This window comes from Lagopus leucura, unplaced genomic scaffold (assembly GCF_019238085.1).
Source record: "Lagopus leucura isolate 7727_CA_CO unplaced genomic scaffold, USGS_WTPT01 Super-Scaffold_100043, whole genome shotgun sequence".
Classification (NCBI taxonomy): domain Eukaryota; kingdom Metazoa; phylum Chordata; class Aves; order Galliformes; family Phasianidae; genus Lagopus; species Lagopus leucura.
The window spans coordinates 3,687,140-3,713,495 of NW_024962290.1; the positions used below are offsets into that span (position 1 = coordinate 3,687,140).

Here is a 26,356-nt window from a genome sequence, read left to right on the forward strand (position 1 = left end):
TAACACAAGTGCTGGGGTTGTTCTCGTTAGCTTACAGGAGGAAAAACAAGGGTTATGCCCAGAAATGTTTGTGATGCAGACTAAATTCTCTCAGGCTAAATTCTTTGGAGCAGGAACCGTCCTCTGCCTTGTCCTTGTGCAGGAGCCAGACATGGTCATCCCACTTGGCAGCTGCCGTCAGCCCTTAATGAGATTAGTAAGACATTTGCTCCCATGTGCCTGCTCTTGTTCAAAAACAAAGGCTGGGTAGACATTTTTCCAATCTATCACTTTAAGTATATCTAAAATATTTACAGAGGAAAAGGTTCTTGCTCCTGAGAACGGAGTTAACTTGCTTTCAAACAAAACCCCTCCCAGTTCCATATTAACAAGTGTGAGAGTATGTCCTGAACCCCAGCCCTGGCCTATGAGTTCAGCCTGACACATCTGTAAATGATCTTCAGCAGCAGGAACAGACCCAAAGGATCAAACTTGGAAGGGACAGCAGCATCCGCAGCCTGCAAACACTGAAACCAAGCCTCTCTCAGGGCACTGGATAAAGCAGTTGCTCAAGCAACAGGAAGCATGCGAAGGCAGCTTGGAACAGACTCAGGAAAAACCAACATTCATTCTGAAGACAAAGTTTCAGGTCTGGAAGAAATTGATGCCAAAACAAAACAAAACAAAAAAAAGCTAGGGACATGGAAAATTTCTGGTGCTCCCACAGGTAGCCGGGGCTGGGAACACAGGCAGTGCCTCAAAGCAAGGGATATATGAAGGCAATCACACAACCCCCACGTCTCAGGTGCACAATCAGAAGATGATCTTGCAGAGAGCTGCTCTGCATCCAGGCCCGTCTCCAAACAGAACCACTGCTGCACTCTCAGCACCTCACAGAAACCTGCATTTTTGTCGTAGGAAAAGAAGCGGGGGAAGAAAGCAGAGTCACAGTTTGACTCACCTCCAGCCTGCTGAGAGAGAACTGCAGGAGAGTGATCACAGAGGTCTGAACTGATCCATTTGGTACAAGAATGGTGCGGTGAGGGAGGCTCTCTGCACTGAGGCTGCAGTGCTTGTGGCAGCCCAGAAGCACAGAGCTGAGGCTGGCGATGCAGGGCGCGCTGCTGAGGCACGCAGCCACACGTGTGAGAGATGGGGTGGAGGTGGGATCTGTCAATTCATTCCCTTTATAGAGATGGCCTGACATGGCAGGCTTCAAGCCTCCTCCCCAGGAGGAATGTATACAGAAATGTCACACACACAGCCTTCACTCCCAGTGTTCCCTCTTCCCCCCCCTCGAAGTTTCAGAAGTGCCATAAATCCAGAAAGGACACAAGATTAATCTCATCCTGAGAAACCCTTCTGTTGCTCCTGGAAAAAAACCCTTGCTGCCAGCCCACAGCTTACCTGAGGGGACAGGAAAGGTCATAAATAGCTTGAGCTTCTCCAAAAATACATCTGAGAATAGGCAAAGAATTACCTCAAGGGTCAGGACAACAGTCATTTTTTAACACTGTAAACATGCAGGGTGGCAAAGCTGCCTGTCACAGTTGCCCCACTCTATTGTTTTCAAGATGTTGCCTTGGCTTCAAAGCTGAAAGTCTTCTTGCCCTGGAAGTAGCTCTGTTTTCCTATGCCACAGTCCTTAGCTAGCAGCTCCATAACAAACAACAGCTGGCTCTGTCCCTTTGGCCACGAAGCTCATCGTCCAGTAATCCGTGCTGGCATAACCTTTGGGAGATGCAATGAAGAAGCACCATTAGTTCAATTCATGCCTAACGACTGCTTGCCTTTCCCACGAAGGGAAGAAGACACGCAGAAGCTCTTTGAGCCCCTGCCCTCAGTTTGTAACACCCAGCAGAGCACTGTGTCTTGTGCAGCCCCTGCAGCTCAGTTCTAGCAATCTTTACACTCAGCATCTCATGGCATGCAGTTGTGGTCCAGGCCATGAATTCCAGCCCCAAATCACCATGCTTCTGTCTTTCTACAAACACTCACTGCAGGCACACACTACATCCTTAGGTGTCAGCTATGAAAAACCCAGCTCCCAGAGCCTGCAGATTACAGCACAGCTACTCACCCAAATCTCCAGCTTCCAGATCCACTTTGAACATCTCGCAGTGTCCTCTGCACTTGTCCAGAGGTACAACAGTCAGGGTGAGCTGTCCACTTCCAACAACAAAGAGGCTGTGCAAACTGTAGCTCTAGGAAGAGAGAAGAATATTTCACAAGCCTTGCCAGCTTTTCTTGAATCTGATTAAACAAGGGCAAGTTACTGCCCTGCAACGAGGTGAGGCAGCACAAACTACAGGTTTGCTGCTCCCTCAGATACCAAAGCAGAGCCTCCCAAGGCAGTTCCTCCACAAAACTCACATGGAAACAAAGATCAGGCTGGAAACACTCATTTCTGTGACGTGCCCCCATTGCAGGTATCCCAAAACAGGTAGAACTTACTACCAGGAACAACTCCCAGAAGGGGCCTTCAAGTGAATTGTGCCCAACTGTGCACACAGACCAGGACGTAAATGTGAGGAGCTGGGACACCCCATAGGCATTTCTTATTGCTGAGGGAGGTCTGGGACACGGTGTCCCAGCAGCACATAAGTAGACACAACATGCTTTCTCTTCAGTTCTGGGGGGTACAGCAACCTTGAGATGCCACACTGCACAGCAGTGGGAAGAACTGAAGACATGCAAATCCCCAAAAGGCCTAGAGCTTCTGAAGGACAACTCACAGTCAGGGAGACAATGGCTCCAGGATGAATTTCTCACCTTATTCCCCAAATCTGGATGGCGGATGAGAAAGCAGTTCTCCAGGGAGACTGTCCTGGGGAAAGACAGCAAAGAGGAAGTAGGGAAAAATTCCTGCAGAATCTGAGTTCTGTTCACAGACCTGTTCCTAAAAAATAAGTGAAAAAAGCCCAACAAGAAGAACATTGTATTACAGAAAGATCACATTATGACAATACTTCCAAGAACAAAACTGTTCACTAACACTGATCCTTGATAAACACAGATGCTGGCAGACCAGTCTGTTTTCGGATGGGGATGTGGGGGCAGACCAGAGAAGCTAAGAGCACAAACATCACTTAGGAGTAAAATTTGTCTTCCCAGATTCTTGACCTAAGCTCTTTTAGTACGTGCAGCAGGACAATATAAACAGGGAACAAACACACTGTGGATATCTAAACAACTTCCTTCCCCTCTTCCCTTCAAATTATCCAATTATCCTGCAGGCTTCCCTGGCGCTTTGCAAAAGCCATGGTACCTCTTGTCAGCCAATAGAGACAGTGGAGGACTTTCCAGAGGTTATTAAACATGCAAATCAGTTGCCACAGGTGATCAGACCACAGCCCAACTGATTAACACGTGGCCTGAAGAACAGGACCAAGCAGTCACTGGGATATTTTTATCATGCATGAAGCCACAGCACGCAGAGCTTCATTTTAGTGCATAAATACTCTGCTTGGATCAAGTCAGAGTCAGCAGGCAGACACCAGTCTGTCACCCACACCTCTTCCCCTTCCCTCCTGTTAAAGTGCAACTAGCAAGCTCCTGAGAGCTCACACAGACAAAGCCTGTGCAGCCCTGCAGCACAGATGGACACATCTATCACCTGCATGGTTTCATCTTTGACCCACCAAGGAAGGAAAAATGGGAAGCTCTGTCTTGGGAGGCAGCTCCACAATTCAGATGAATTTTCTTCTATGATAATCTCTGCCAGTTCAGGATCCTGGGACTGAAAGTGCTTTAGTTCTTCGTATGAGAGAGATTGTCCTGTCTTAAACAACACAGAAACAAAATAAAAAGCCTTGCACTGAGGGTTTCTCCCCTCTCCCATTTCCATCCACTGAAGAACATCCAAGAGTGACAGCCACCAAGTTTGCTATGTGTCCAACCACAGTGGTAATTAATCAGAGGAACAACTTGCTAGGGATGCAGACAGCTCTTCGCCCTCCTCACATATTTAAATTGGGGCTAAATGTATTCTTAGGTGTACATTCCACCTCAATTAATTATGAATTACGAATCCAGGTATTACCTTGGTTAGAAAAGGCTGAGACCCCTGGAGTTTTTCTGATAGCTCCCCAATGTCTGTCACAATCTGAAGGCTTTTCACAGTAGAACATGCTGTGCAGTTTGCAGGAAGTGTAGAAGTGTTTTGTCTGCAACCTGCTGCCCACCAGTCCTGGCATTCTTGAGAGGAAACAAGAGAAATGAGCTTAATTAGACCAAAAACGGGACGGAAAGGAGATAAAACTCCATGATAAACTCATTATTCCTAACATGAAACATGGAGAGTTTCCAATGCCTGTAAGTTGTTCAAAACAATCCAAACATTTATCAAAAAGACACCTAGAAGACAGAAATAGAACTCCACATTGAGAACATAACAGTCAGTGTTGGTGCCACAGACCCTGTTAACACATCCTTGAAACCACAACCCTCCCCTTTCCACCTGCATTAGCTCAGAAGGACTCTGTCCTGGGCAAAGTTTGCCATCTGTGATGTGCAGATGCTGCTGGGAAATGTGGGATTTCAGCAAGACGTGGTGCTGATGTGTTCCTTCCTCTCATGCACTGACTTGAAGATAAAATGGGGAGAAAAGTCCCAGTATCAGGAAAATCTTGGCAATATATGCAACAACTCACCTATTTCCCCCTGCACTACTGCCATGTCCATTTTAAGCTTCAGAAACTAGCTGAACTGGCCTGCAGTGAACACTGCACATATTTATATCTTCAAAACTACAGGTTTTAAGTGAAACCATTACTTAACATCCACAGCTCACCTCCCTCCTTCAACTTGCAGCCCAGCCCAGAAGAGCAAGTCAATCTTCACAGAAGTGACTTGTTGCAGTACTGAACAAACAGGACGAGGGGAAACACTGCTGAACATCCCATGTATTTCTGTGTTAAGGGATCCACAGCTGCAGCCAGCACGCCAGGAAGGCACAGCTCTGATTCAGTGGCAGCGACAGCCGTGGCGTTACAACCTCAGTCCTACAGGGAGATGTGAAGTTGGGCAGATGCAGCAAATCCACCCAAACACCTGATCTGTCAGGGTGGCTCAGGGCAACCCGAGGCCCTGGACATGCCTCAGATGAGGAGTCCAGAGATCTGTCTTCACAGCAGGCCCAGCCCTCCCTGCAGTGCCAGCACATGTCAAAACAGCTCCTGCCTCCTGGACATTGCTGCAGAACGCCCAGGGAAACGGAGTGGATGAGACAGGAGAGAGAAAGAGGAGACAGCAAAGCCTGCCTGCAAAATGGTTGAGAAGTGATGCACAGCAGCTCCTCAGGCCTGCAGCCTGCCTGGTGCTATGACTGTGGCATCCAGCCACGCTCACACTCCTGCTTACAGCTCAGAATTGATGAATACCATTTAATAGCAAAGCGTTTGCTTCGTTTTTCCCTCTGACGTCTGCAGCAGACAAAGAGCAATGTCACGGGGGGCTGCAGGCTCATGGGGGTGTTGCAAGGAGGAGACGATTCATTTTGGATCGTCTGGATTCATTTTGGATTCATTTTGGGATTCATTTTGCTTTTTTCCTCTGAATATCTCCAATCAAACCACACATGCTGCAATTTCCCACCCTACTGCTGCGATATGGATGGGAAGGGATCACGATGCAATCTGCAGTCCTGCTGGAGGAAGCATCCACGGTGGTTTTGGGGAAAGGAGTAAAAAGGAAAAACAGAGTGTAAAAACCTGATTGCAAGCAGAAGTCCTGCTCCCATGAGAAACTGTTCCAAAGCATTTTCCCTCCCCTGCTCACAAGAGAAAAAAGAAAATCTTTGTTCCACTGGCTGTAGAAAGCTTCGGTTTTACTACAAAAAACTCAACTCACAAAAAACAGCTGGTCAGCAATGAGAAACAAAAGGCTGAAAGATCTCTCCAGAGGAAGGGCAGTCACCAGAAGAGAACAAGAAAACATATCTTATAGTCTGTCATGATGCAGAGAGCAACACCACTATCATCTGTTTCTCTGCAAAACTCAGAGCTCATCCCAAAGCTTTAAGCTCAGACGTCCCAAAATTCTCTCCCAGGTCTCAAGGCAGCACCCCACATAGCTGGATGCTAATCAGCTTTGACAGTACAGAGCTTGATTCCTCCTTTGAGCCAGGCTGGGATATTTGCATTCTCAATTGCTTGATTCAGGAGGTTATTTCTTTTCCCCATGAATAACCCTAGCGGAGCACAGTTGAGACGCATTTCAAATGCTGCAAGTGGGACTGTGGGACTCTTTTTTTTTTTTTTGGTTTTTTTTTTTGGTAATTAATCTTTTAGATTGATTGTTGAGGGTGTTAGTCTGTGCACCAGCACGCGTGTGACTGGCATGACAAGTATGGACAGCATGGAGGGCCTGCCCTTCCAAAGGAGGGAGGGAGATGGGACCTCACATAGAGGAGAGGGCACGCAACTGCACACTGGGGACCAGAGCAGGAGGTTTCCCAAGGCTGCTTATTCTTCCCTTTCGATTACACTCCCTGCATTCCTTTTACATTATCACCCTGCCCAGACACCCTGGGGGATTGTTTTGGTTTAAGCCAAGCAAACTGCCTGTGCACACACAGCCTGAAAGATGCACTCTCCATCTCCACGCAGCCGTCACGCCACGGTCCCATCCACTCACATGCAAACACTGAAGTGCTGGGTGTGTGCAGCTATCCCTATGGAGTCTGGCTGCAGGGAAGCAGCTGTAGCAGTGACACACTCCACTACCCATTACGTGACACGAGTGTGGGCCAGCCCCAGCAAACCTCTCCTCTGCACTTGTGCTTTCTCATCGCCCTCGGAGGAGCAGCTTTCGGTTTGTCACACAGGACCTCAGCTCCCCATTGATCACACTCACCCAATATCTGCTTTTGTTCTTCGTTAGCTCTGCAGGACAAGGGCTGTCTTCTCCCCTGTGCCTGGATAGGTCCTAGCAGCACCAGGGCTGTGGACTTCCAGCTGCCAGCATAGCACAGATGAAGAGATAACATCCCTTAAAACGCGTCTATGATTAATGCTGCCAGGAGTTCGTGGCTGTACTTTCCACTATGCAGAGAAATAATTTTCAATTTACAATCAGTTTAACATGTGCACCCCGCCCTACTTGGCCGTTTCCAGAGGATCTCCCAAGCTTTTTGGCTGTCCCTAGATCTACAGAGGGGTGTGTGTGAGCAGCCCCAGAGATGCAGGGTGGGGACGATCACATTGGATCTCCTGAGGTTACTGAGAAGACCTGGCCTTGCTTCTGCCCACCGCACTGAAGCAACAAAACTCATGGAAACGTGCCCACGTAGATATGAGAGCAGCAGCAAGGCCTCAGCAACAGCCCTGCTTTCTTAAGGGTCCACACAGGAGGCCAGTATCAGTCTGCTAGTGCAGTGGGTCAGAGGGAAACCATCTGGCAGAGAAAGCTTTTGCTCCAGGAAGACACGTGGAGCCAAGGGCAGCTTCGGACCCTAACAAAGTGCTGCAAACATAAACCTTTCTGCATGCAGAGCTGCAGGTGTGGACACGGCTTGCTGGCCCCCCACCAGGTTGTGGTCAGGTTGTCCTTGGTTCTGAGACAAGAATGGCCTCCAGCTGTGTTGGGATCTCTGCAGACTTACACATACACACTCCTCAAGTAAACAGCTCGTATCTCCTTCAGCAGCAAGCTTATCACTGTCTTCCCCAGACTTTATGGGAAGTTAAAATTATATTTTAAACAACTGAAGGAGTTCACAGACGTCAATTCATTATTATATATCAATCATATATCAATCTGAAGTCAGGCTAAACTGGTAGGTTCCCAAATAAGTCATAAACAATACTTGCTAGTTGTAGTGTAGAAGTCCTGATCAAGGAAAGCATCACGGTGAGGTTTTAAATGTACACTACACAACGAGGGCCCCTGTTCAGCACAAGATCCTCACCTCCTTCTCACATTGAACACTTCTGTAGCTCCATTTTGAACATATTTATGCCTGGAGGAGAAAGTAACTCCCAGCTTGCTTTGTAGCATTTTCAGGAAAAGCTAGCAACAAAATAACAGCTACAAGTGAATGCATTAATAAACCCTTATTTTTGAACTGAGTGAAAAATCAACAGCTCGAAGAACTGCTCCCTCATGTCACTAATGGGTAACGGCTGGTCAAACAACCCAAGGGTGATTAGTCAACCTCCAATCAAGCACAAAAATTATTTTGATCCAACAAGCCATTGTGAAATCAAGTCTGCTCAGCCCAGCCCAAGAGGAACTCACAGTCCTGTGGGACAAAAGAGCATCACTTCCAGGAAAAATCTTCACCTGCCAATATACAAAACTGAAGGCAGGGATGAAGCTGTCAGGAAAGCCCTCCACAACTTGCACCTCTGGTTCTGTGCCCTGTGCTGCTCTGGCAGTGTCTGGCCTGGAGGAACAGAATGTTTTTGAAGCAGATCCCTCTCAGCTGCTTCCAGCTGCCTGACACTTGACTCTGCAGAAGGTCTGACATGCCCAAGGCATCAGCACAGAGCTCTGCCCCTGCAACAGGTTGTACATGGCACAATCCCTCTTTGCTGGGATGTAAACCAAAATGAGAATTCACTTGGCAAACAAGGAGACAAGAACTTCTGAAGACACCAAAATACAAAAGCAACAGGAAGAGTTCCTCACGTTCCAGACTGCCAGTTAGCTGGGAGTTAGTTTACTACCAGCAAATCCAAATAAACATTCCACTGGCTGAACTGAGGCCAAAGTAAGGCAGCATTTGAAAACAGCTTGGCATCTCACTGCACTGCAACATCAGCCTTTTCTTAATCCTCCTTTGAATGAGCCAACACAGGTGTCTGCTGGTCTGCTTCAGGTTGTGTCATAAAAGGATGCTGACATACACACAGATCAGATAAATGGGCAGCTGAAAGGGGATGGAGGCAAGCCCTGTCTGCAACCCAGGCCATGCTCACATAGACCTCAACATGCACAAGCTCCTGAAGTGGAAACATGAGTGTTTGCACAGATAGAAGAGCAGAAGAGCTTGAACAGACAAAATGCACCTTCTTTAGGGAGGAAAAAAAAAAAGATCCGTTGTAAGCAAGATGAGAGGGCTGTGCTGAAGGCAGGAAAGAAAGGCAGTATGGTGATTAGACTGTTACGATGAGCAAGTTAGAAATCAGACCCTACTTTATGTCCCAAGCAGCTTTCTTGTTCAAAGCTTCCATTCAAAGCAGATCCACGCTCCTTGGGCTCACAGATCAGTGAACCCAGCAGGTCAGATGCAGTGTGGGCTGCAAAACCTCCTGAGAAAGGCAGACTGAATGCTTAGATTCTATGCCCACGCTGAGCTCAGGAAGCAGAACCTCTCCCTCAGGTAAAACAGGCATGCTGGATGCTCCCTTTTTGCATGGAGCTGAGCCAAGGATAAACACGCTGCAGGGCTACAATAGGAGGGAAGGCAACAACCTTGGAACAGAGAGAAATCTGGTAGTGGCTGGCCCATCACAGGCTGCCTGCAAAGGGTTAAGTCCAGAAAGAAGCCAGAGCCTGGCCAGGCGCCAAGGCAAGCCTGGAGCCAAACTGAAGGTAGCCAGCCAAGAGGCAGAGGCTGCTGTCTTCTCCCAGCTGAGCAGCCCCAGTAACCCAGCTTGCTGTGACCCATCCCCACAAAGAGCTCTCAGAGGCACCTGACAGCCCCCCAGTGTGATACATGCCATTTACAAGGTGTTGCTTAAACACAGCTCCTCTAGCAGGGTCCATTTCTCTGAAACAGATTATGAATAAAGCCAACAAACATGTTTTCTAGCCCTTCTGGTCTATGCAAAAGGGAGTTTTTAAACACAAGGAGTCATCTCTCAGCTGGGGATAACTGCACAGGATCACTTTTCCAACCCTGAGCTACATGTATGCTTGCATCTGACTTCTGAGGCAATGAGCAGCTACTTATGCAGCTGATTTTGAACTGTGTCGGATATATTTGGTCAGGACAGGGTCTTGTTATTAGAAGCAAAGCTGGCTATTCCTTTAGGTCACCACATGCTGGAAACAACTCCTGTAAATGGTCACACTGTTGGATGAGAGCCTATTCACCACTGACCAAGGTTTCTGAGCTGCAAGGACTTAGCACACTGGCAGATACATGAGATAATGTAAGAACAATTCATGCTCTGCTCATCCACATCCTTGTTCTGTGTGGTTGGCAGGGAACAGTTACCAATATGACACCTAAATTCATATTTAGATATCAAAAGAACTATAAAGATGTCACACTGCATCACAAAGGGAAGGAGCACGGCTAAACATGTAGTGTCTCACCTGGCACCTATTACTACACACTCAAGGAGTTCATTGCATTTCCTCCCAACACTTGCAAGGGAAAAGGAAGCACTCATAGCCCAACTTGGAAGGGAGAGAACTGAAACACAGGTAGAGCGACTTCTCCATCCCAGAATATTCAGAAAAAAGAAATGAATCCATGTTACACAGGCCCTGCTTTCTCTGGGAATCCTGTGTTAACCCAAATGCCTGCTCAAAATTCAGTGTTCCTTACAAAACACAGACCCCAAAGGTCAGCAAATCTCCCACCTCCCTGGGGATAGGCGCAATGTGAGGCACTCAGATGTCCAGCAGAAAGCAAAATGCTCACATGATGAGAGGCACTCACCCTGCCCAGAGCAGGCAGTGTGACCCAGCACTGGGGTTTCCACAAGCTCTGCACGAACATGAGCTCAGGAAGAGTAAATGCAAACCACATTTGGGTACAACCTTACCCCAACCAAAGGGACCTCGGTTCCTAACCTTGGGAAAACAGCTGAAACAGAGGCACAGGGGCCAAACCCAAAGATACAGAGTTGGCTTTGAAGACGCAAAGGGTGGGAGCATTAGTTTTTATATGGGAATTGATCTGAGGGATAAAGAAGGCAAGGAGCAGAAGAGAAAGAGAGTCAAAGAGGAAATTTACTTTGGACCCAATCCTACAAACCTAATGCAACAGACACAGCTTTGCACACACTGCACTCTTCGCTTTGGCTGTGAGGTGGAGGCTCAAAGGTCTTCCCACAGCCACTGGCACAGGCAGCCCTTGTCATCCACAGCATGGCTCCTGGGGTGGAAGGGACTAGGATGGAGGTTAGGAGGAATGTGGGTTACCCTGAGCTGGAGGGAGGGGGAGCAGCCATCCCACAGCCATGCTCACCTCTAAGTGCTGTCATCACACTGATTTAGGGCTCTTGGGGAAACCTGCCTGCCCAGCCCACATCTACCAAGGGAACAGGCTCCAACCTGCAAACCTGCAAACAGGAAAACTGCTTCCAGAGCAGGCACAGGACGGACAGCACAGCCCCAGACCTCAGCCCCACGGCAGCCAGGCTGCCCCCACCGGCCCCAGAGGAAGTGAAATGAGCCACCCACACAAGCCTGGCTGCATCCAGGCTTTGTCCACACCACTTTGGGCTGTGTGGCCAAGGGAAGGCCGCCAGCACCGCCGGTGGGCCAGGGCGGCCTCCAAACTGCTAAGGGGTGGCTTTCAGCATGAACAGCCCAAGCTGGACTTGTACTGGTGCCTGAGCACAAGAGGTTTCAGCCTCAGCTCCTTCTAAAAATTAATCTAGCAACTCAGAGAACAGAAGAAGAGTCCCTGGGCTGTGTTTTTCCTTTGCAGTGCAGACTCCTTGCATGGTGTCTTCTATACAAATGGAAAGTGCTAGGCCTGCTTACAAGATCCCCTACTCTTGTAAGATTCCCAGAACTCGTGGAGGCACGGGGGATTTTATGTGCATTTAAACAACCACCTCACATCCTGATTCCCAGAACCTCACGTTCCCTTTGGATGTTTTCTGATCAGCTGGTTTTCACATCAGCAGCCCAGGCCTGGGCACAAAAGTCTCCATTTGTTTCCTTCTGCATACAGAAGCAGAGGGGTGTTCACAGACCCACGTAAACACACCAACACATAACAGGCCATCAAATATAGAGTTGGCTTTGAAGACACAAAGGGTGGGAGCATTAGTTTTTATATGGGAATTGATCTGAGGGATAAAGAAGTGTCAAACGGCCATCAGAGCCATCACTTCACCTTTGTTTTTTCCTCTCTATGAGAGATCCCAATGAGTAAGGAAGGAAGCAAACAATGGGAATATCCCAGCCCACCCATACAAATCCAAATGAACAGCCAGCCACACGTCAGGGGAACACAGGGAGACACAGAGAGAATGCAGAATGGTGCTGGCATTTCAGGGAGGCATTTTTAGCTACAGCAGGAAGGTCAGACCCAAACAGAGAGCTCCAACACAATGAGCTGCTCATGCTAAATATAAACCACCCGAGGGCACAGACATTAGTTTGTTTTTACAGTGAGCCAACAGACAATCAGCACTGTGCCACAGCCCTGCTGAAAATAACTCACAGAGCCCATGCTTTTGCCAGGTGCTAGCCTAAGTCAGTGGAAATGATAAGTGGGAATGAGAAATACTCACACTTTCCCATTTCTGTTATGACCATCTCCCACGACAGCACCATCTCGTGACAGATCCATCCAGCTTCCTCACACACACCGTACCTAATGTTACTTTAGCTGCTGTGAACACTGTAGGCACTCAAGCCCACAGTCCTTTCCCAATATGCAACTTGGCTAAAGCTACTTTTTCTTAAGCCCAGGTCACATCTGGAGGTTTCCACACTTTGTACACAACTATGAAAACAAATTGGTTTTGTATGCCTAAAGGTGACGTTTACCCAGCATAGCTATCCCACCGTGGCTCCAAGAACTGCAAGAAGGAAATCATGAAGTGAAGAGATAAAATATGTTTCAGCCCCAGTGAATAGAAGGGAAAGTGCCCTGGCTAGAAGCCAGGATGCTATTTTTAAATGCAGTGGAAGGAAAAGGGGAAACCATGGTGTCAATCCAATATCGCATTTGGTGCCCAAGGAGACACTCAAGTGATTTGTGTGGATGGTATTTAAGTCGGTATTTCTTTCTAGGCTTCTGTTACAGAAGAAAAATGATTTCCTTACTCTCAAGCATGTACTTCTTGGCAATAGGGAGAGAGAGCAGCCGGATGTGGCCGATGAGGGAGCCCCAGGCATGGGCTCTGGAGAGTGGAGTTTCGGGTGGCAGCGGGCTGTATGGCTGGATCACAAAGTACACAGTTAGCAAGACCAGTCCCAGCGTGAGCAGGCCCTGCAAGAACAAACAGGCACGTAATTAATTACACTGCAGTGAGCTGATGTGTCCTCAGCACAGGACACACCTGAATGCTGAGGATGGGCGCTGCAGGATGAACCTCCAACTTTCCACTGTGGGTCCTCACTTATCTGCAGTGCTTTTTACATACACAGAGACGTCACTCGGTTTCACTGCTATCCAAAACCAAAATTAAGCAGCCTTCAAAACAGAGCCGCACAGCTCTGTCCATTTATTTCAGTGCTGCTGTTCACCCAGCACCAAAGCAAAGAGGATCATCCACAGATGGCTCAGATTCCTCCCACCTCACCAAATGAAAGCCTGCACTTCCTCCATACCTCTTACAACAGGTTTTCAAAGCTTTTTGCAAACATCTGTCAAGCCTTGAAACGTTTTGGCAGAGGTGGTGCCAGCTCCCTCCCCCACACAATCCCAAAGAAGCCTTTGAGAGATGACACCATGCATTTCTCCCCAACAGACAAAGTCAGAGTGAACCAACAGCAAAATCCAGAAGAGAAGATGGAAGTTCAGGTCCCCGGTTTCCCATTCTGCAGCCTCATTTTACAGCTTTTATAGGAAGGGAAGATAACAGCATGATTACTTTTTCTAAGTGGAAACCACTGTGATGATTCTGCAAAGACAACACTAAAGCACCCCTGATCATTATGCCACTGAGAAGTTCTTTATACTTGTAACATCTCCTACCTACTTATCAGAATAGCATCTTTTCCCCTACTTGGGAATGCTTTTTACAGCTTCTTAGTTAAGTTTCTCCAAGCATTTTTCTCTCATCGAGCACCATGGCAGCAGGTTCATTTTGTAGACTAGGAGGAGAATAAAGATGGGTGGAAGCTCAGGACAGAATCAGAAACAGAACTTGGATGCCTTCATTATACAACCCTGAACTTTGAGAATCTCCTTCCTTCCTCACATTTCCACTGAGTGCTGGCATTTGGAATCACTGCCTGAAAAATCAATCCAAAGACTTTGTTCTTTAATAATTTAAGGAGAGGGAGGTGTTGACATGTTCAACTTTCAATTCACACCAGTAATTCCAAATCTTAGTCGGTTGCCTTCTATTTTCAAACCAGCTTATGGGAGGAAAGAAGAAAGCTATGCTTAACATCTTCTTCAGCAAAGAACTTGGAAAATGCAATGGGAAACAAATGGCTCAGATGCAAAGGGAAAAATTCACAGAATCACAGAATTGTAGGGGTTGGAAGGGACCTCCAGAGATCATCAAGTCCAACCCCCCTGCCAAAGCAGGTTCCCTACAGCAGGTAAGAGCATTCAGAGCCTCAAATGTGCTGTGCATGCACAGAGATGCCTTACCTTGTAGATGGCCACTAAGACAGGGTAGCGGGGAGGGCCCCTTTGGGGTTCATTCCTTTCCAAGAGCTGCTTGATGAATTTCTCGATGGCTTTTTCTGACATCCCACACTGGTGCCCAGTCTGTCTCACCAGATCAATTGTCTCTGATAGCTTGTCATAGATGCTGAGCTCGTTGGCTGAAAGCTCCATGGCCTCTGATGAGAAATCCCTGTGGAGAGAGACTCAATGCATTACAGAAAGCACACTGCAGTCACCCATCTCAACACCAGCAGGCGCAGAAAGATCCCAGGAACACAAAGAAACAAGGCAGCTGCAGTCCTGATCTCTGCTGGGCCGGTATGAAGATAGTGCCCTGAAGGGCATTGAAAGAAGCAGCAAAATTTCCTAACAGCAAAAGAAGCAGCAGAGATTTGCAGATTGTGTAAATGAACAGAACTTCCCAGAAACCAGTGAAACTCTATTTATTCATCTGTTCCAAACGATCCATGCCATAAAGCGACTGCTTACCGACTACGAGAGCCAGCACTAAAAGCTGATCACCACAGACAGCAGCCAAGCCAAGCTCTCCTGCTCTATAATTGTAGCTGCTTATTTTAACATAGATTTGTTTTCATTAAATACCCTGTCAGCAATAAGAGGAGGGCAGGGAAACAAGCTGTATGCGCAGGGTAAAGTTCAACAGTTTGCAATTGGTTCAAATTTTCGCAACCTCACGTCCAGGCCAACTGATTATTAAGTAACAGTAATAAGATAGCAGCGTGCTCTGCAGGCAGGAGAACCCTTGTGTCCCACGGAGGGGTTGCCTCCAGGTCACCCACATGCAGAAAGGCAGGACAAACTGCGTTGTGAGCTACAGACAGACACTAAATGGCACCTGATGGCAACTGACTTCCCAAAGAGATTTCAAAGGGAAGCTTGTAGGAACGCACCCTCTGAGGGGTGAATGTTAAGACACCAGAAGAAGAAATCTGTTCCTCTGCTGCTCTCCTTGTCTGCCACAAAGGCAGAGCTCTGCAATACCCAGAGGAGCAGATTTGTCTGCACAGAACAGGCTGAGCGCCCTCACCCCAAACTGTGGGTTTCTACAAACCAGAACTCAAACCACAGCACTTGTAATATTTTTCTGCAATGCTAGGATGTTGTTTCAGAGAAAAACAGATCAAAACCAGCAGGATTACCAGCTTCTGCAACTGCTTCACTCATCCCAAGAACATCCACGTTCTGCTCTTGCACATTTACGTGGCCACACAGTGAATCAGATCAGGAAAACCATCTTGCTGAAGAACAGTCCTACCTTGTTTAGTCAGCAGCTGCCTGTACACCTTACTCAGACACTTCACATCATGTTACAGCAACAGCAGTGTCAAATATTTAACTACAGCTTTAGAAACACCAAAAGAATACAAAGAAAACTGAACTCAAAGCACACAAGGAGAACATATTGCACTGCACTGCCTGGTTAATTAGCTCCCAGCCCTGTTCTGCCACCATTCCCTCCATTTCAGGCAAACATTTGTCCCAGATCTCACTACCTGAGCAGCCTCACGGGCTGGCAAAGCTGCCCAAAAGCAGGTTTGGATCAATACATCGTTATGGACTGTAAGCTCCCCAAGGCAGGGACCTTTTCCTCTGGTCAGCAGAGTAGGTGGAGTGCACTCAAGCTCTATAAAAACAATGCACTGCTTCACTAACTCTTTCATTTACGTAATAAAGAGCCAGCACATCTGCATGATATTAAGTGCCTTTTTTCCCCCTCAGCTTTTAGGTTGCCTTGACAATGCAACCAGTGTGTGACAGGTTATCTTTCTTCCTCTTGTTCCTACGTGCCAAAACTTTTGCCTGTGAAGCTCCCAGTACTGAATTCCTCTGCTTGCTGGATCTGCCTGGAGCTGCTTCCACATTTATCCCTACAGAAATGCTGTCAAACACAGCAGCATCCTCCTTTCCAAACAGCAGAAGCATCCTGCTCTAATAAACTGCTGAGACACATCTTGATGCACTGGAACAGGTTGCACAAGGAGGCTGTGGATGCCCCATCCCCAGAGGCATTCAAGGCCAGGCTGGATGTGCCTCTGGGCAGCCTGGGCTGCTGGTTGGTGACCTTGCACATGGCACAGGGGTTGAAAATAGATGATCAGCGTGGTTCTTTTCAATCCAGGCCATTCTGTGATCTTAGTTCTCTCCACCCCAACCTTTGTATTCAGCTCTGAGCAAGCACATTTGCTGACAACCCCTGCGAGTTAGAAGGCACTGAAAAGCCCTGCATATCTCCTTGGCAAACCCAACAGCAATCTGCATCCTCAGCCGGGACACGAGACACTGCTGAAGGCACCACTCTGAGAACAGACGAAGCCTTAAATATATATATATATAAATAACAATCCATTATGTTCCTTCCTACACAACCAGGCTGAGAAAATAACAACAAGAGGCCACTGTATGCAACACGCATATGGAGCAGGCCTTATTCACAGGGCAGGCCTCCCCAGCACAACGTCCAGACGTTCTGTGCCATGTTCGATGAACTCTGCCAGCCCTCGAGGTTCCGTTTGGTGACGGGCAGCAGCCACGCGTCCCAGCAAACAACCAAAGCCAGCTCTGCGCCCACAGGGCTGGGAACGAGGGCCTTACGAAGAGAAATACTGAGCAAGGAGCGCTGCGGGAGAAACCTCGAGAAGGGAAAGGCTGCTTCTATGGGGAAAACCAGACAGAGAGCCGCAAGGGGAAGATTTCCACGCTGGGCTCTGGATGCGCCGTGCCCACAACGAGGCCCTGCATCCCACCGCCACAGCGCGGCCACCGCCGACTGTGAGCCAACGTCCAAGCTTTAAGATAAATAAAAATCGTTATAATTAAATAAACACACATAGAAAATGCCTTCATGGCCCCGCGCGGCCCACGGAGGCCCTCAGGCCCAGGCCGCCCCCCCCCCCTCCGCCCGACTCCCGCCCGCCCCGCCGCCCCCGGCCTCACCCCGCTCCGCCGCCCGGCTCCGGGCTCCTCCCGCCCGCGGTGGAGGCGGGCCCGGCCGCTTCCTGCTTCCGGCGGAGGGAGAGGAGGGAGGCGGTGAGGGGAGGATTTTCTTTCTGAGGCAGTTTTAGTCCTTTTTCTGCCTTATTTCTCAATTGATTTTGATTTTCAATTCCTCCTTCCCTCCGGCTGACCTCCCCTCAGCCTCCTGTCCTCCAGCCAAACAGAATCACAGAATCTCAGAAACACCCAAGGTTGGAAAAGACTTATGAGATCATCCAGTCACACCGCCCACCAGACAAACCCTCACCTGTCCCACCCTCCAGACCCTCCCCCACCTTCACAGCCCTCCTCTGGATGCTCTTCTATATGTTATGTCTTTCTGATGTTGTGTCCCCTCCATCGAGGCACCCCTGCACCCCTCAATCTGCTCCCTGACCCCCGCGCCATTCCCAGCTATGATGATCACAGGCTGGTTTTTGGTGTCTGCTGCTCTCAGGTCCCCATTTCAGCCTCATTCAAGCTCTCAGCCTCGGCACCATCCTGCAGCAATGAGTTCTGCAGCTCGATCAGACACCATGAGGATTCCCTAGGGGTTTCCTGCCTTCCCAACCCCAGCTGATGATGTAGGGAAGTCTCCACTCCACTTTAGCACGATGCCAGAGGACTGGAGGGAAATCCTCCAGGATCACTACTGGGCATTCACAAGCAAACGCTGGCTTTGCTGGAAGCTGGCACCTGGCACTCCTAACACAATTTGTCCCAACGTGTCAGGATCCCTCCCAGTTTGCCGGCTCTCAAGGTGCACAAACAAAGCAAATTGGAAGCGGACACCTGATGACTTGGGGCTGGAAATGAGGTTTGCATTCCTGATGCAACTCAGGCAGCTCCTTTCTTTCATGTGGGGCGCCTTAAAGAGCTCAAAGGGAAAGAACCTCATTAAAAAAAGTTCCTGTAGTCCAAACGTGAATTTCCCTATTGCTGTTCATATCTTAGACCTCGATCCTCCTTGAAATACTCATGAATGTGTTTGCAAGTGAGCAGTCTTTATGGTTCAGTAATCATAGAATAGAATCGCAGACATTTAGGTTGGAAAACACCTTTGAGATCAGAGTCCAACCAACGCTACAAGTCCTATGCAAAGCTGTGTCCCCAAGTGCCACATCCACGTGTTTCCTATATATCTCCAGGGATGTCAGCTCCACCACCTCCCTGGGCAGCCCCTTCAGTCCCTGCCCACCTCCCCTGTGAAGAAATCCTTCCTGACACCCAATTGGAACCTGCCCTGCCACAGCTCCAGCTCATTTCCTTGCATCCTCTCACTGAGAATAGAGACCAACACCACCTCTGTGTTTTCCAACCTGCTTTACTGCCTTGCAACGCATCCGGGCACAGATTCAATCCTCTTCTATAGACACGATTTCCAAGAGAACAGAAATTTCTTTCTGTCTGCTGCTCTGCGAAGCTTTTTCTTTTGCAGATCAGTTTCAGGCCCTGCTGTTCTTTGCTTGCAGCAGCAATGAAGGTTCAGCCGCATTTGCTGCCATCTAATGGGGGAATTCAGGCTCAGCTCCTTACACTTTTGCGAGCAAATGAATTGCTCGTGGAGCAGCAGTGGGATTGCCCAGGACGGGCAGCATCTGCTGCACATAATCCCAGCAAATTTAGGGAAGGGACAGAGCAGATCTGCTGAAAGGCTTCGGTGCATGGGCAGCTCTGCAGGGGGGTCACACAGAGCCAGTGAGAGGTGCCCATTTGAGCTGGTCAGGCTGGAATGGTGCTCCTCTCCTCATCGACCAGACTTGCAAAGGGTTCTTGGGATTATATTGCTTTAAGATAAGACAACAAAGCAGAAATAGGGAAGATGGGCACAAAAAAATCCTGTTGTGGGTAACCTGAACACCGAGTCCAGCCTCAGCCCCGAGCTGAGCCATGGAAGTTCTTCCTGAGTCACTCCATTCTTCAAGCCAGCCCCATAACACACCCAGTAATAAAATCATTTTATAACGAAATGTGGCAGAAGGGGATTGCCAGGGAGTGCATGGGAGCATATATTGCATCAAGCAAAAAAGGTCCTTCAAGGATTAGGGCCAAGGGAGGACAGGAGGTGGCAGAGGGATGGGGTGGGAGCAGCCAGGTAGGGGATGGAGGCTCTGGTGATACAGAGGTGCTGGGGCACTGAGCTGCAGAGGAGATGCACGTGTCTAAGAGAGCTGCTGGAGCTGTGTTGCTTCTTCAGCTGCTGTCACTGCAATATCACACCCTCCCTGGTGGAGTTCATAACCCTGATTTCTCTGAGCAGTCGTCCTGTGGTCTCTCCTCATCTCCAGTTGCTTTTCTGGCTGCCGTTGCAGTTTCAGACCACAGCAAGGACTCTCTCCATCACCAACAGCATCCTTTTTTCTTCTGAGGCAGCTTTGGTACCTCTTCTGCCTTATTTCTCAATTGATCTTCACAAACTTTGAGTGCCCTGGGCAAAAAGGAAGCAAACGAGCCATGCATTTCCCCTCATATTTTATATTGCTCTTCTATTCATTGAGCGAAAGGGGCCAGGGGCCTTTCCAGCTCAGTGTGCTTTGAGAACTGCTGAAAACCCCAGCCTAAATCCAATCACAGACAGAACTGATTTAAGCAACCCAGGGAGAAAGCAGCAGCATCCTGAGAAGTCTCATTTTTTCCACCTCTTTGCCATGCAGAGCACCCAGAAGATGTCTCCCAGCACATCCCCACTTCATCCCAGTGCTGCTCTGCGAGCTCTCCACGTAGCAGCTCCGGTGGCAGCGACACACTAACATTTCCCATAGGAAATGCAGGTGGGAGCCCATTAAAACCTTGGCAAAACCCAAGCATGCTCCTCACCTGACCAGGCTGACGATGGACTCAGTGACGTTGTGGCCGGAGGCAGCGCTGCATTCGTAAAACAAGAGCTGATGCTCCTGGAAGACACAGAGCCCACAGAGAAATGTGCTTCCCCTGCTTTGCAATGGTTCAATACAACAGTGAATAGCCAGGGAGCATCACGGTCAAGCAGAAACAGAAGGACTTGGGAAACAAGTAACCCAACAACTGATGGACTCAGGACTGCTGCCTGAGGGTGCAATGCACCTTTTCTGGTGGCTGCAAGACCAACATTCAGTGCTGAGGAATGGGACCCCAGCTGGGCAAGACACTGCAGCAGGGCCATGCACCCACCTGAGCCAGGCGCTCCCCCTCCAGCGTAGGGACCTGCCTCTCTGCAGCACAGTCTGTTTTGTTCCCCAGAAGCAGAACCGTGACTCCATCTTCTGCTCCCTCCTGGGCAGTGAAAGAGGGGAGGATCAGAAGTGCAAGCATCACCTCCTTGAATCACAGCTGGACACACAGCCCAGACACATCCTGAAGGGTGCACATGGATTTGGGCCGATAGCTGTGAGTTACCCCCATTTCCCAGGACTGAAAGGGGGATGTTCTAGATGTCAGATGTTACCAAAGCCTCTTTCATGGGGCCGGGTTTCCCTGCTTTGCCCACCTGGATGCAGCTGAGCCAGTAGTGCACATCAGCAAAGGAGTACTGCGATGTGACGTCGTACATCAGCACCACCCCGTCTGCCTTCCGGAAGAACTGCTTGGTGACACTGTGATACCTGCAGGCAGTGCAAAGCATCACCAGGAGGGAGGGAGGGAGGAGGGATTGCCTACAGCCAACCTGAAATCCCAGTGGAAAAGCTGGGAACACAGATCAACCAAGAAGGCAAAACCCTATTTTTGCTCCTATCACTCAAACTGCAGAGAGTTTGAGCGTTTATTTTTATCCAAATGACTTCCTCTAGTATTATTATTCTCAGACCACACGCTATATAGAGTCCCTCCCCAAACAACCCCCTTTGCAAAGCAAGAACATCCATTTTCTATAAGCTGCCCCAGGTTTCTCTCCCCAGGCACCCAGCCCAGCACCTCACCTTTCCTGCCCAGCTGAGTCCCACAGGCGGAGAGCGAAGCGCTTGTTGTCCACCACGAGGTTTTTGACCTGATAATCCAGCCCTGGGATACAGAAAGGGATATTTGGATATTGTGGAGTTTCCCTCTTGTAAAACAGATGGAGGAACCACATGGTGGAGGCTGCAGCTCAAGCTGGCTGCTCCCAAGGAAGCCCACAACCCTTGGATATTTGACAGTTGGATCGGTGCCCCAGAGAGGTCAAGGAGGGCTGGCATTGCCTACTTGCAAGCATCGCCTACTTGCAAGCATCCAGGTGTGCGTGGCTCTGTTTGGACCTTGGTGACAGGACGGTGTGAGCAGCGATGTGTGTGCAATGACCTCCAGCAACCTATGGGGTTGGAAGGAAGGGAACCGTGATGGTCACCCACGTGGGTGCAGAGCTGACCTACCTACGGTGGCAGCAAGGTGCGGGTTGAAGGTGTCAGCATGCAGTCGGTACAGAAAGGAGGTTTTGCCCACATGGGAGTCCCCAACAAACAGCACGTTGTAGAGGTGGTCTGGCTCCAGAGAGCCCTTTGGGGCAGCTCCTGCTCCATTCACAGTCACAGCTTCTGGCTCTCCATGGCTGGGCTCCCCTCCTGGGCTCTTCTCCATCTCTTGTTTCTTCTCCACATCGAGCTCTTCTCTCTGCTCTCCTGAGAGCTGTGCCCCGCTGCTGACTGCCTCCACCAGTGGGCTGTCCCCGAGGGCCATCCCTGAGAGATCCTTCACAGCATCTTCCCCTTGTAGGATCCCTGTGTGAAGGGCTGATGCTGGTGGCACTTCTTGTTTTGGAGTCTCAGCAGGTCCAGCAGCTGCTTGTTCTGCTTCCATCACGCCTGGTGGCTTCTGTGGCTGCTGGGGAGCAGTGCGAAGCCTCCCCTTGTCTGCCTGTGCTGAGACCTGCTCCTGGAGCTGCCTCTGGGCTGCCTGTCCCGAACCACCTAGCAGCTGCACATCTGGAATGAGAACATCCTCCTGCATCATCACACCCGGATTTAGCGCGCTGATTTGTAACGGTACCTCGGAGACAGGAGAAGCAAGTGTGGCTGCATCGGCATCATGGCCCTGCTTTAGTTCCAAATGCTGAGCTTCAACTAAAATCCTTCCCTCTGCCTCCAGCCTCGCTCCCTGCACCACTTCCAGACCTCGAGCTCCATCCAGAGGCCTCCCCTCTGCATCAGCACTCTCTCTCTGTGTTTCCTCCAAGATCTGCTCATCTGGACCACTGACTGCTACCAGCCCTGGATGAGCATGCTCAGCAGCAGCATACTGAGTATACTCAGGATGCAGGGCAGGCTTAACATTCCTGTCCCAAATGTCTGTGTTGTCAGCCATGCACGGAGCTGCTTCTAGAGCCACAGCTGGGCTCTCTGCCCCTTCCCACAGCCCTGATGCACACAGCGGTTTCCCATCAGCTCCAGTGCTCTCTCCATGGGCTTCTGCCTCCTTCCCTTCCAGCTCCTGAGCACTGACCTGTACCAGCCCACCTGGAGCTGGACTCCCAGCAGGGATTTCTGCTGGGGAAAGCCCCTCACCAAGCACTGCAGCAGCCCCAGCTCCCCCCTCCAGCCCTGGCTCTGCTCTATCAGCCTCCTCCAGCAGTTGCACATCTGGCCCCACGCTCTCTGCCTGCTCTGTACCCAGATCATCACCCAAACTCAGGAGCTGCAGCTCTGCCTCCAGGCTCCCTTTGATCTCCCTCAGCTCTGCAAACAGCTTCACATGGGAATCACCACTCAGGGCCTCCAGCAGATCCAGGCTTCCAAACTCCTCCTGGGGTGGCAGCTCTACAGCAGCCCCCTCTGCCTGCCTGGCTCCTTCTGGACTGGGAATCCCATGCAGCAGAGTGCTTGCTGGAGAGTCCTCTGCCTCCTCTAGTTCCAGTTCCTGAGCACTGATCAGGACCAGCTCATCCTCATCAGTGTCCTCTTCCTGCACCACTTCCATCTCCCTCTCTTCTTTCAAGTGCTGTACATCTTGTCTCTCATGCTCAACCTCCTGTGTGAGCTGCACAGCTGTATGCCCCCCCCCTTCCAATGGGGCTTCTTGACTGGGACCCCACTGCAGCTGCGTGTCCACCTGAGAGTCCTCTTCCCCCTCCATTTCTACTAACTCTGGCTTACTGACCTCAGCCACCAGTTGCACTTCTGGCCCCATGCTCTCTGCCTGCTCCGAGTGTGGCTGGTGACCTGGGTACAGAGGTTGCAGCTCTGCCTCCAGGCTCCCTTTGATCTCCCTCAGCTCTGCAAACAGCTTCACATGGGAATCACCACTCAGGGCCTCCAGCAGATCCAGGTTTCCAGACTCCTCCTGGGGTGGCAGCTCTACAGCAGCCCCCTCTGCCTGCCTGGCTCCTGCTCCCTGCAGTTCACACACAGGCTGATTGGGCAGCCCAGGCTCAGTCAGTTCTTGTCCTCCATCCTCAGCATCCTCCCTGAGATGCACAGCTGTGTCATCCAATCCACCCCTCAAGGCTTCTGGGCTGGGAATCCCATGCAGCAGAGTGCTTGCTGGAGAGTCCTCTGCCTCTTCCATTTCCAGTCCCTGAGCACTGACCTGTACCAGCCCATCAGCTGGGCTCCTTGCAGGGATTTCTGCTGGGGAAAGCCCCTCACCAAGCACCGCAGCCCCAGCTCCCCCCTCCAGCCCTGGCTCTGCTCTATCAGCCTCCTCCAGCAGTTGCTCCTCTGGCCCCACGCTCTCTGCCTGCTCTGTACCCAGGTCATCAGCCACACTCAGGGGCTGCAGCTCAGTCTCAGTCCTTTCCATCTCTCCCCAGCAGTGCCCCGCTGCACCACTATCCTCTCCATCCACTTTTTCAGGGTTGGGAGCTTCTCTCACCTCCTGCACTGCTGCCATTTGCACCTCAACCCATCCTGGCACCTGAAGCACATCGGTGGCAAAGCTGCCTGCTGGGAGCTCCACCTCCCGAGCTTTGAGGACTGCCTCCAAATTTTCTCCTTCTCTTGGGAGCTGCACCTTTTCCCACTTCATCTTTTCCCATCCTTCTCCCTCCAACCCCACTTGTGCCTGCTCGCCCATCTCTGTGCTCTCTCCCAGTGCCTCTTGTGGCCTCTCAACCTCTTTTAGCACCTGCTGCTCCCCACCAGCACCCCTTCCCTGCACAGACAACACCCTTTCCATCCGCTCCGGGCTCTGCCCTGCTCTCTCCACGCTGTCTCCCTGAGCTGCCCCCTCCTCCTGAGCTCCTGCAGACGCACCAGCCTGTGTCCCGTCCCCAGCACGAAGCTCAGCTGCAGCTCGTCCCTCTCTCGGGTCTTCTTCCAACACCTTGTGACTGATGTGGGTCCCTCGTGGGGCTGAGCCGCTTGGTCCTGTTTGGGGCTCAGCATCATCGTGTGGGCAGTGAGCAGCATCTCCCAGTGGTTGCAGCTTCTGCCTGCTCAGAGCTGCTATTGCATCATTCATCTCTCTTAGCAAAGAGCCTTGGCCAGAAAACCGTTCCTCTTTCAGAAATTCGGGGAAGGGATCCTCTTCTACAGAGAGCAGCCGTGACGTGTTTGTGTCTGCTGCTGGCTTTTCCCACACCCTGGGAAGAGCAGAAAATGGGGTGAGCACAACACTGGGACAGAACGCTGAAGAGGAAGGAATTTTTGGCCAGGGGAGGATGCGAGTGCAGTTCTTGGGGCCCAGGACCCTTACACGTGGTGGGTGCTCCTGAGCTTGGGCTCGCTGCCCTGGGAGCCCAACTTGACGTGCATCTCCGACAACTGCTGCCCTGGGTTCATCTGTGGCAAAGGGAGGAAAAGAGAAAACAAAAAGCTTGGCAGAGTGTGTATCCATTTGAAATGGTGCTCAGCTTTCCAGCTTCAGTTTCCAGATATTCCCCACCCAAAATGTGGGGGCAGCAGCCCTGTATGCTGCTGCTCACCCCTTCCCAAGCACCCAAACCCCTGTGTGACATCCCACCACATCCCCACTCTGCACACCTGCTGTACCTGCAGGGATGGCAGCGTCTCACTGGGCAGCTCTGCCTCCTCTTCATCCCTGTAAGCACAGAGCACGGGGTCATGATGGAAACTGCCTCCCTTCACCTCCTCCATCCCCTCCCCAGGGTCCTCTGCAGCCCTGGAAGCAGTGATGTGCTCTGTTCTGCTCAGGACTGGGACAGCAGAGCCCACCTGTGGCCTTTGCACCAGTGCTGGAAGGGCCCTGTCAGCACAACGCTGATAACACAATGCTGACAATCCTGACTTCTCTTCCTAGTACCTTTTGTACCCAATCACACCACATCCCCACACTTTTCACATCATCCCAAAGCAAAACGGTGGCTGAGTCCCATCCAGTTTCCTCCCCATCCACTGCAACTCCCAGGAAGGAGCCAGGTATGAGCAGAAGCCACTCACCGCGGTTTCTCTGCCCGCTGCTGAGCCATGGCAGCCCTCAGGCACTCGTGGCTCTGCTGCAGCTGTGTGTGGATGTGCTGCAGCTGCTCCTCCAGCGCCCGCTTGTTCTCCTCCAGCTGTCGGTTCTCAGCACTGGCAGCTCGCTGTGTGCTGCTGAGACTGCGGCACTGTGCTTCCAGCTGCAGGGAGACAGCAGGATCACCTCCTGCTCCAAGGCTGGGGCTGGATTTTCCCCAGGGTATTGAGTGGGAAACTCAGTTTGTGCGCCCCCAGGGAAGGGAAGCCCATGGGGATGGAGGCAGAGCGTGAGCGATGGAGGTGCTATGCGATGAACTGCAGAGAGCATCCAGGTTCAGGTGTACAACACCAGGCCAAAGCCATGAGCGCAACCTAAAGAACTGTACCACCAAGTGTCAGGGTTTGGGGTCAGCATTTGGGGTCAGCTCACCTCCTCCTGCGCTGCAAGCAAGCGTTGCACCTCCCTGCCTCTGGCATCCAGCGCTCGCTGCAGCACCGCGCAGTGCAGGCGGCTCCGGGCTGTGCTCTGCGGTGTCAATGGGAACATCAGCACCCAGATGGGTTTGGGGTGCTGGGTACCTTTGGGGGGATGGGGGGG

At 50.6% G+C, this 26,356-nt stretch overlaps 2 protein-coding genes across 4 annotated transcripts in view; both read right to left on the reverse strand.

Annotated features, from left to right (window-relative positions):
• Window positions 1–1,467: 1,467 nt before the first annotated feature.
• CUNH6orf89 (chromosome unknown C6orf89 homolog) lies at window positions 1,468–17,479 on the reverse strand. 3 transcript variants are annotated; one of them, XM_042884344.1, is made up of 8 exons: window positions 17,417–17,479; window positions 14,444–14,651; window positions 12,943–13,108; window positions 4,022–4,176; window positions 3,621–3,760; window positions 2,752–2,806; window positions 2,060–2,183; window positions 1,468–1,710 (listed from the first exon to the last, which is right to left on the reverse strand). In XM_042884344.1, the coding sequence occupies exons 2-8, from the start codon at window positions 14,630–14,632 to the stop codon at window positions 1,625–1,627; spliced, it is 915 nt and encodes a 304-aa protein (XP_042740278.1). In that variant the 5' UTR covers window positions 14,633–14,651; window positions 17,417–17,479; the 3' UTR covers window positions 1,468–1,624. The 3 variants fall into 3 exon arrangements, with proteins under 3 accessions (XP_042740278.1, XP_042740275.1, XP_042740277.1); XM_042884341.1 differs by having other exon boundaries at window positions 2,752–2,878; XM_042884343.1 differs by lacking the exon at window positions 17,417–17,479 and adding an exon at window positions 14,951–15,182 and having other exon boundaries at window positions 2,752–2,878.
• A 1,275-nt stretch (window positions 17,480–18,754) lies between these two features.
• The window catches only part of RAB44 (RAB44, member RAS oncogene family), a 10,157-nt gene continuing 2,555 nt past the window's right edge, over window positions 18,755–26,356 (reverse strand). The window contains exons 7-17 of the mRNA XM_042884340.1: window positions 26,189–26,284; window positions 25,741–25,919; window positions 25,333–25,381; window positions 25,037–25,122; window positions 24,595–24,923; window positions 21,781–22,329; window positions 21,352–21,433; window positions 20,922–21,036; window positions 20,606–20,707; window positions 20,273–20,349; window positions 18,755–19,883 (exon numbers count right to left, since the gene is read on the reverse strand). Of these exons, the coding sequence (XP_042740274.1) occupies window positions 19,796–19,883; window positions 20,273–20,349; window positions 20,606–20,707; window positions 20,922–21,036; window positions 21,352–21,433; window positions 21,781–22,329; window positions 24,595–24,923; window positions 25,037–25,122; window positions 25,333–25,381; window positions 25,741–25,919; window positions 26,189–26,284 (1,752 nt within the window). The 3' untranslated portion in view covers window positions 18,755–19,795. The remainder of the gene's footprint in view (window positions 19,884–20,272; window positions 20,350–20,605; window positions 20,708–20,921; window positions 21,037–21,351; window positions 21,434–21,780; window positions 22,330–24,594; window positions 24,924–25,036; window positions 25,123–25,332; window positions 25,382–25,740; window positions 25,920–26,188; window positions 26,285–26,356) is intronic.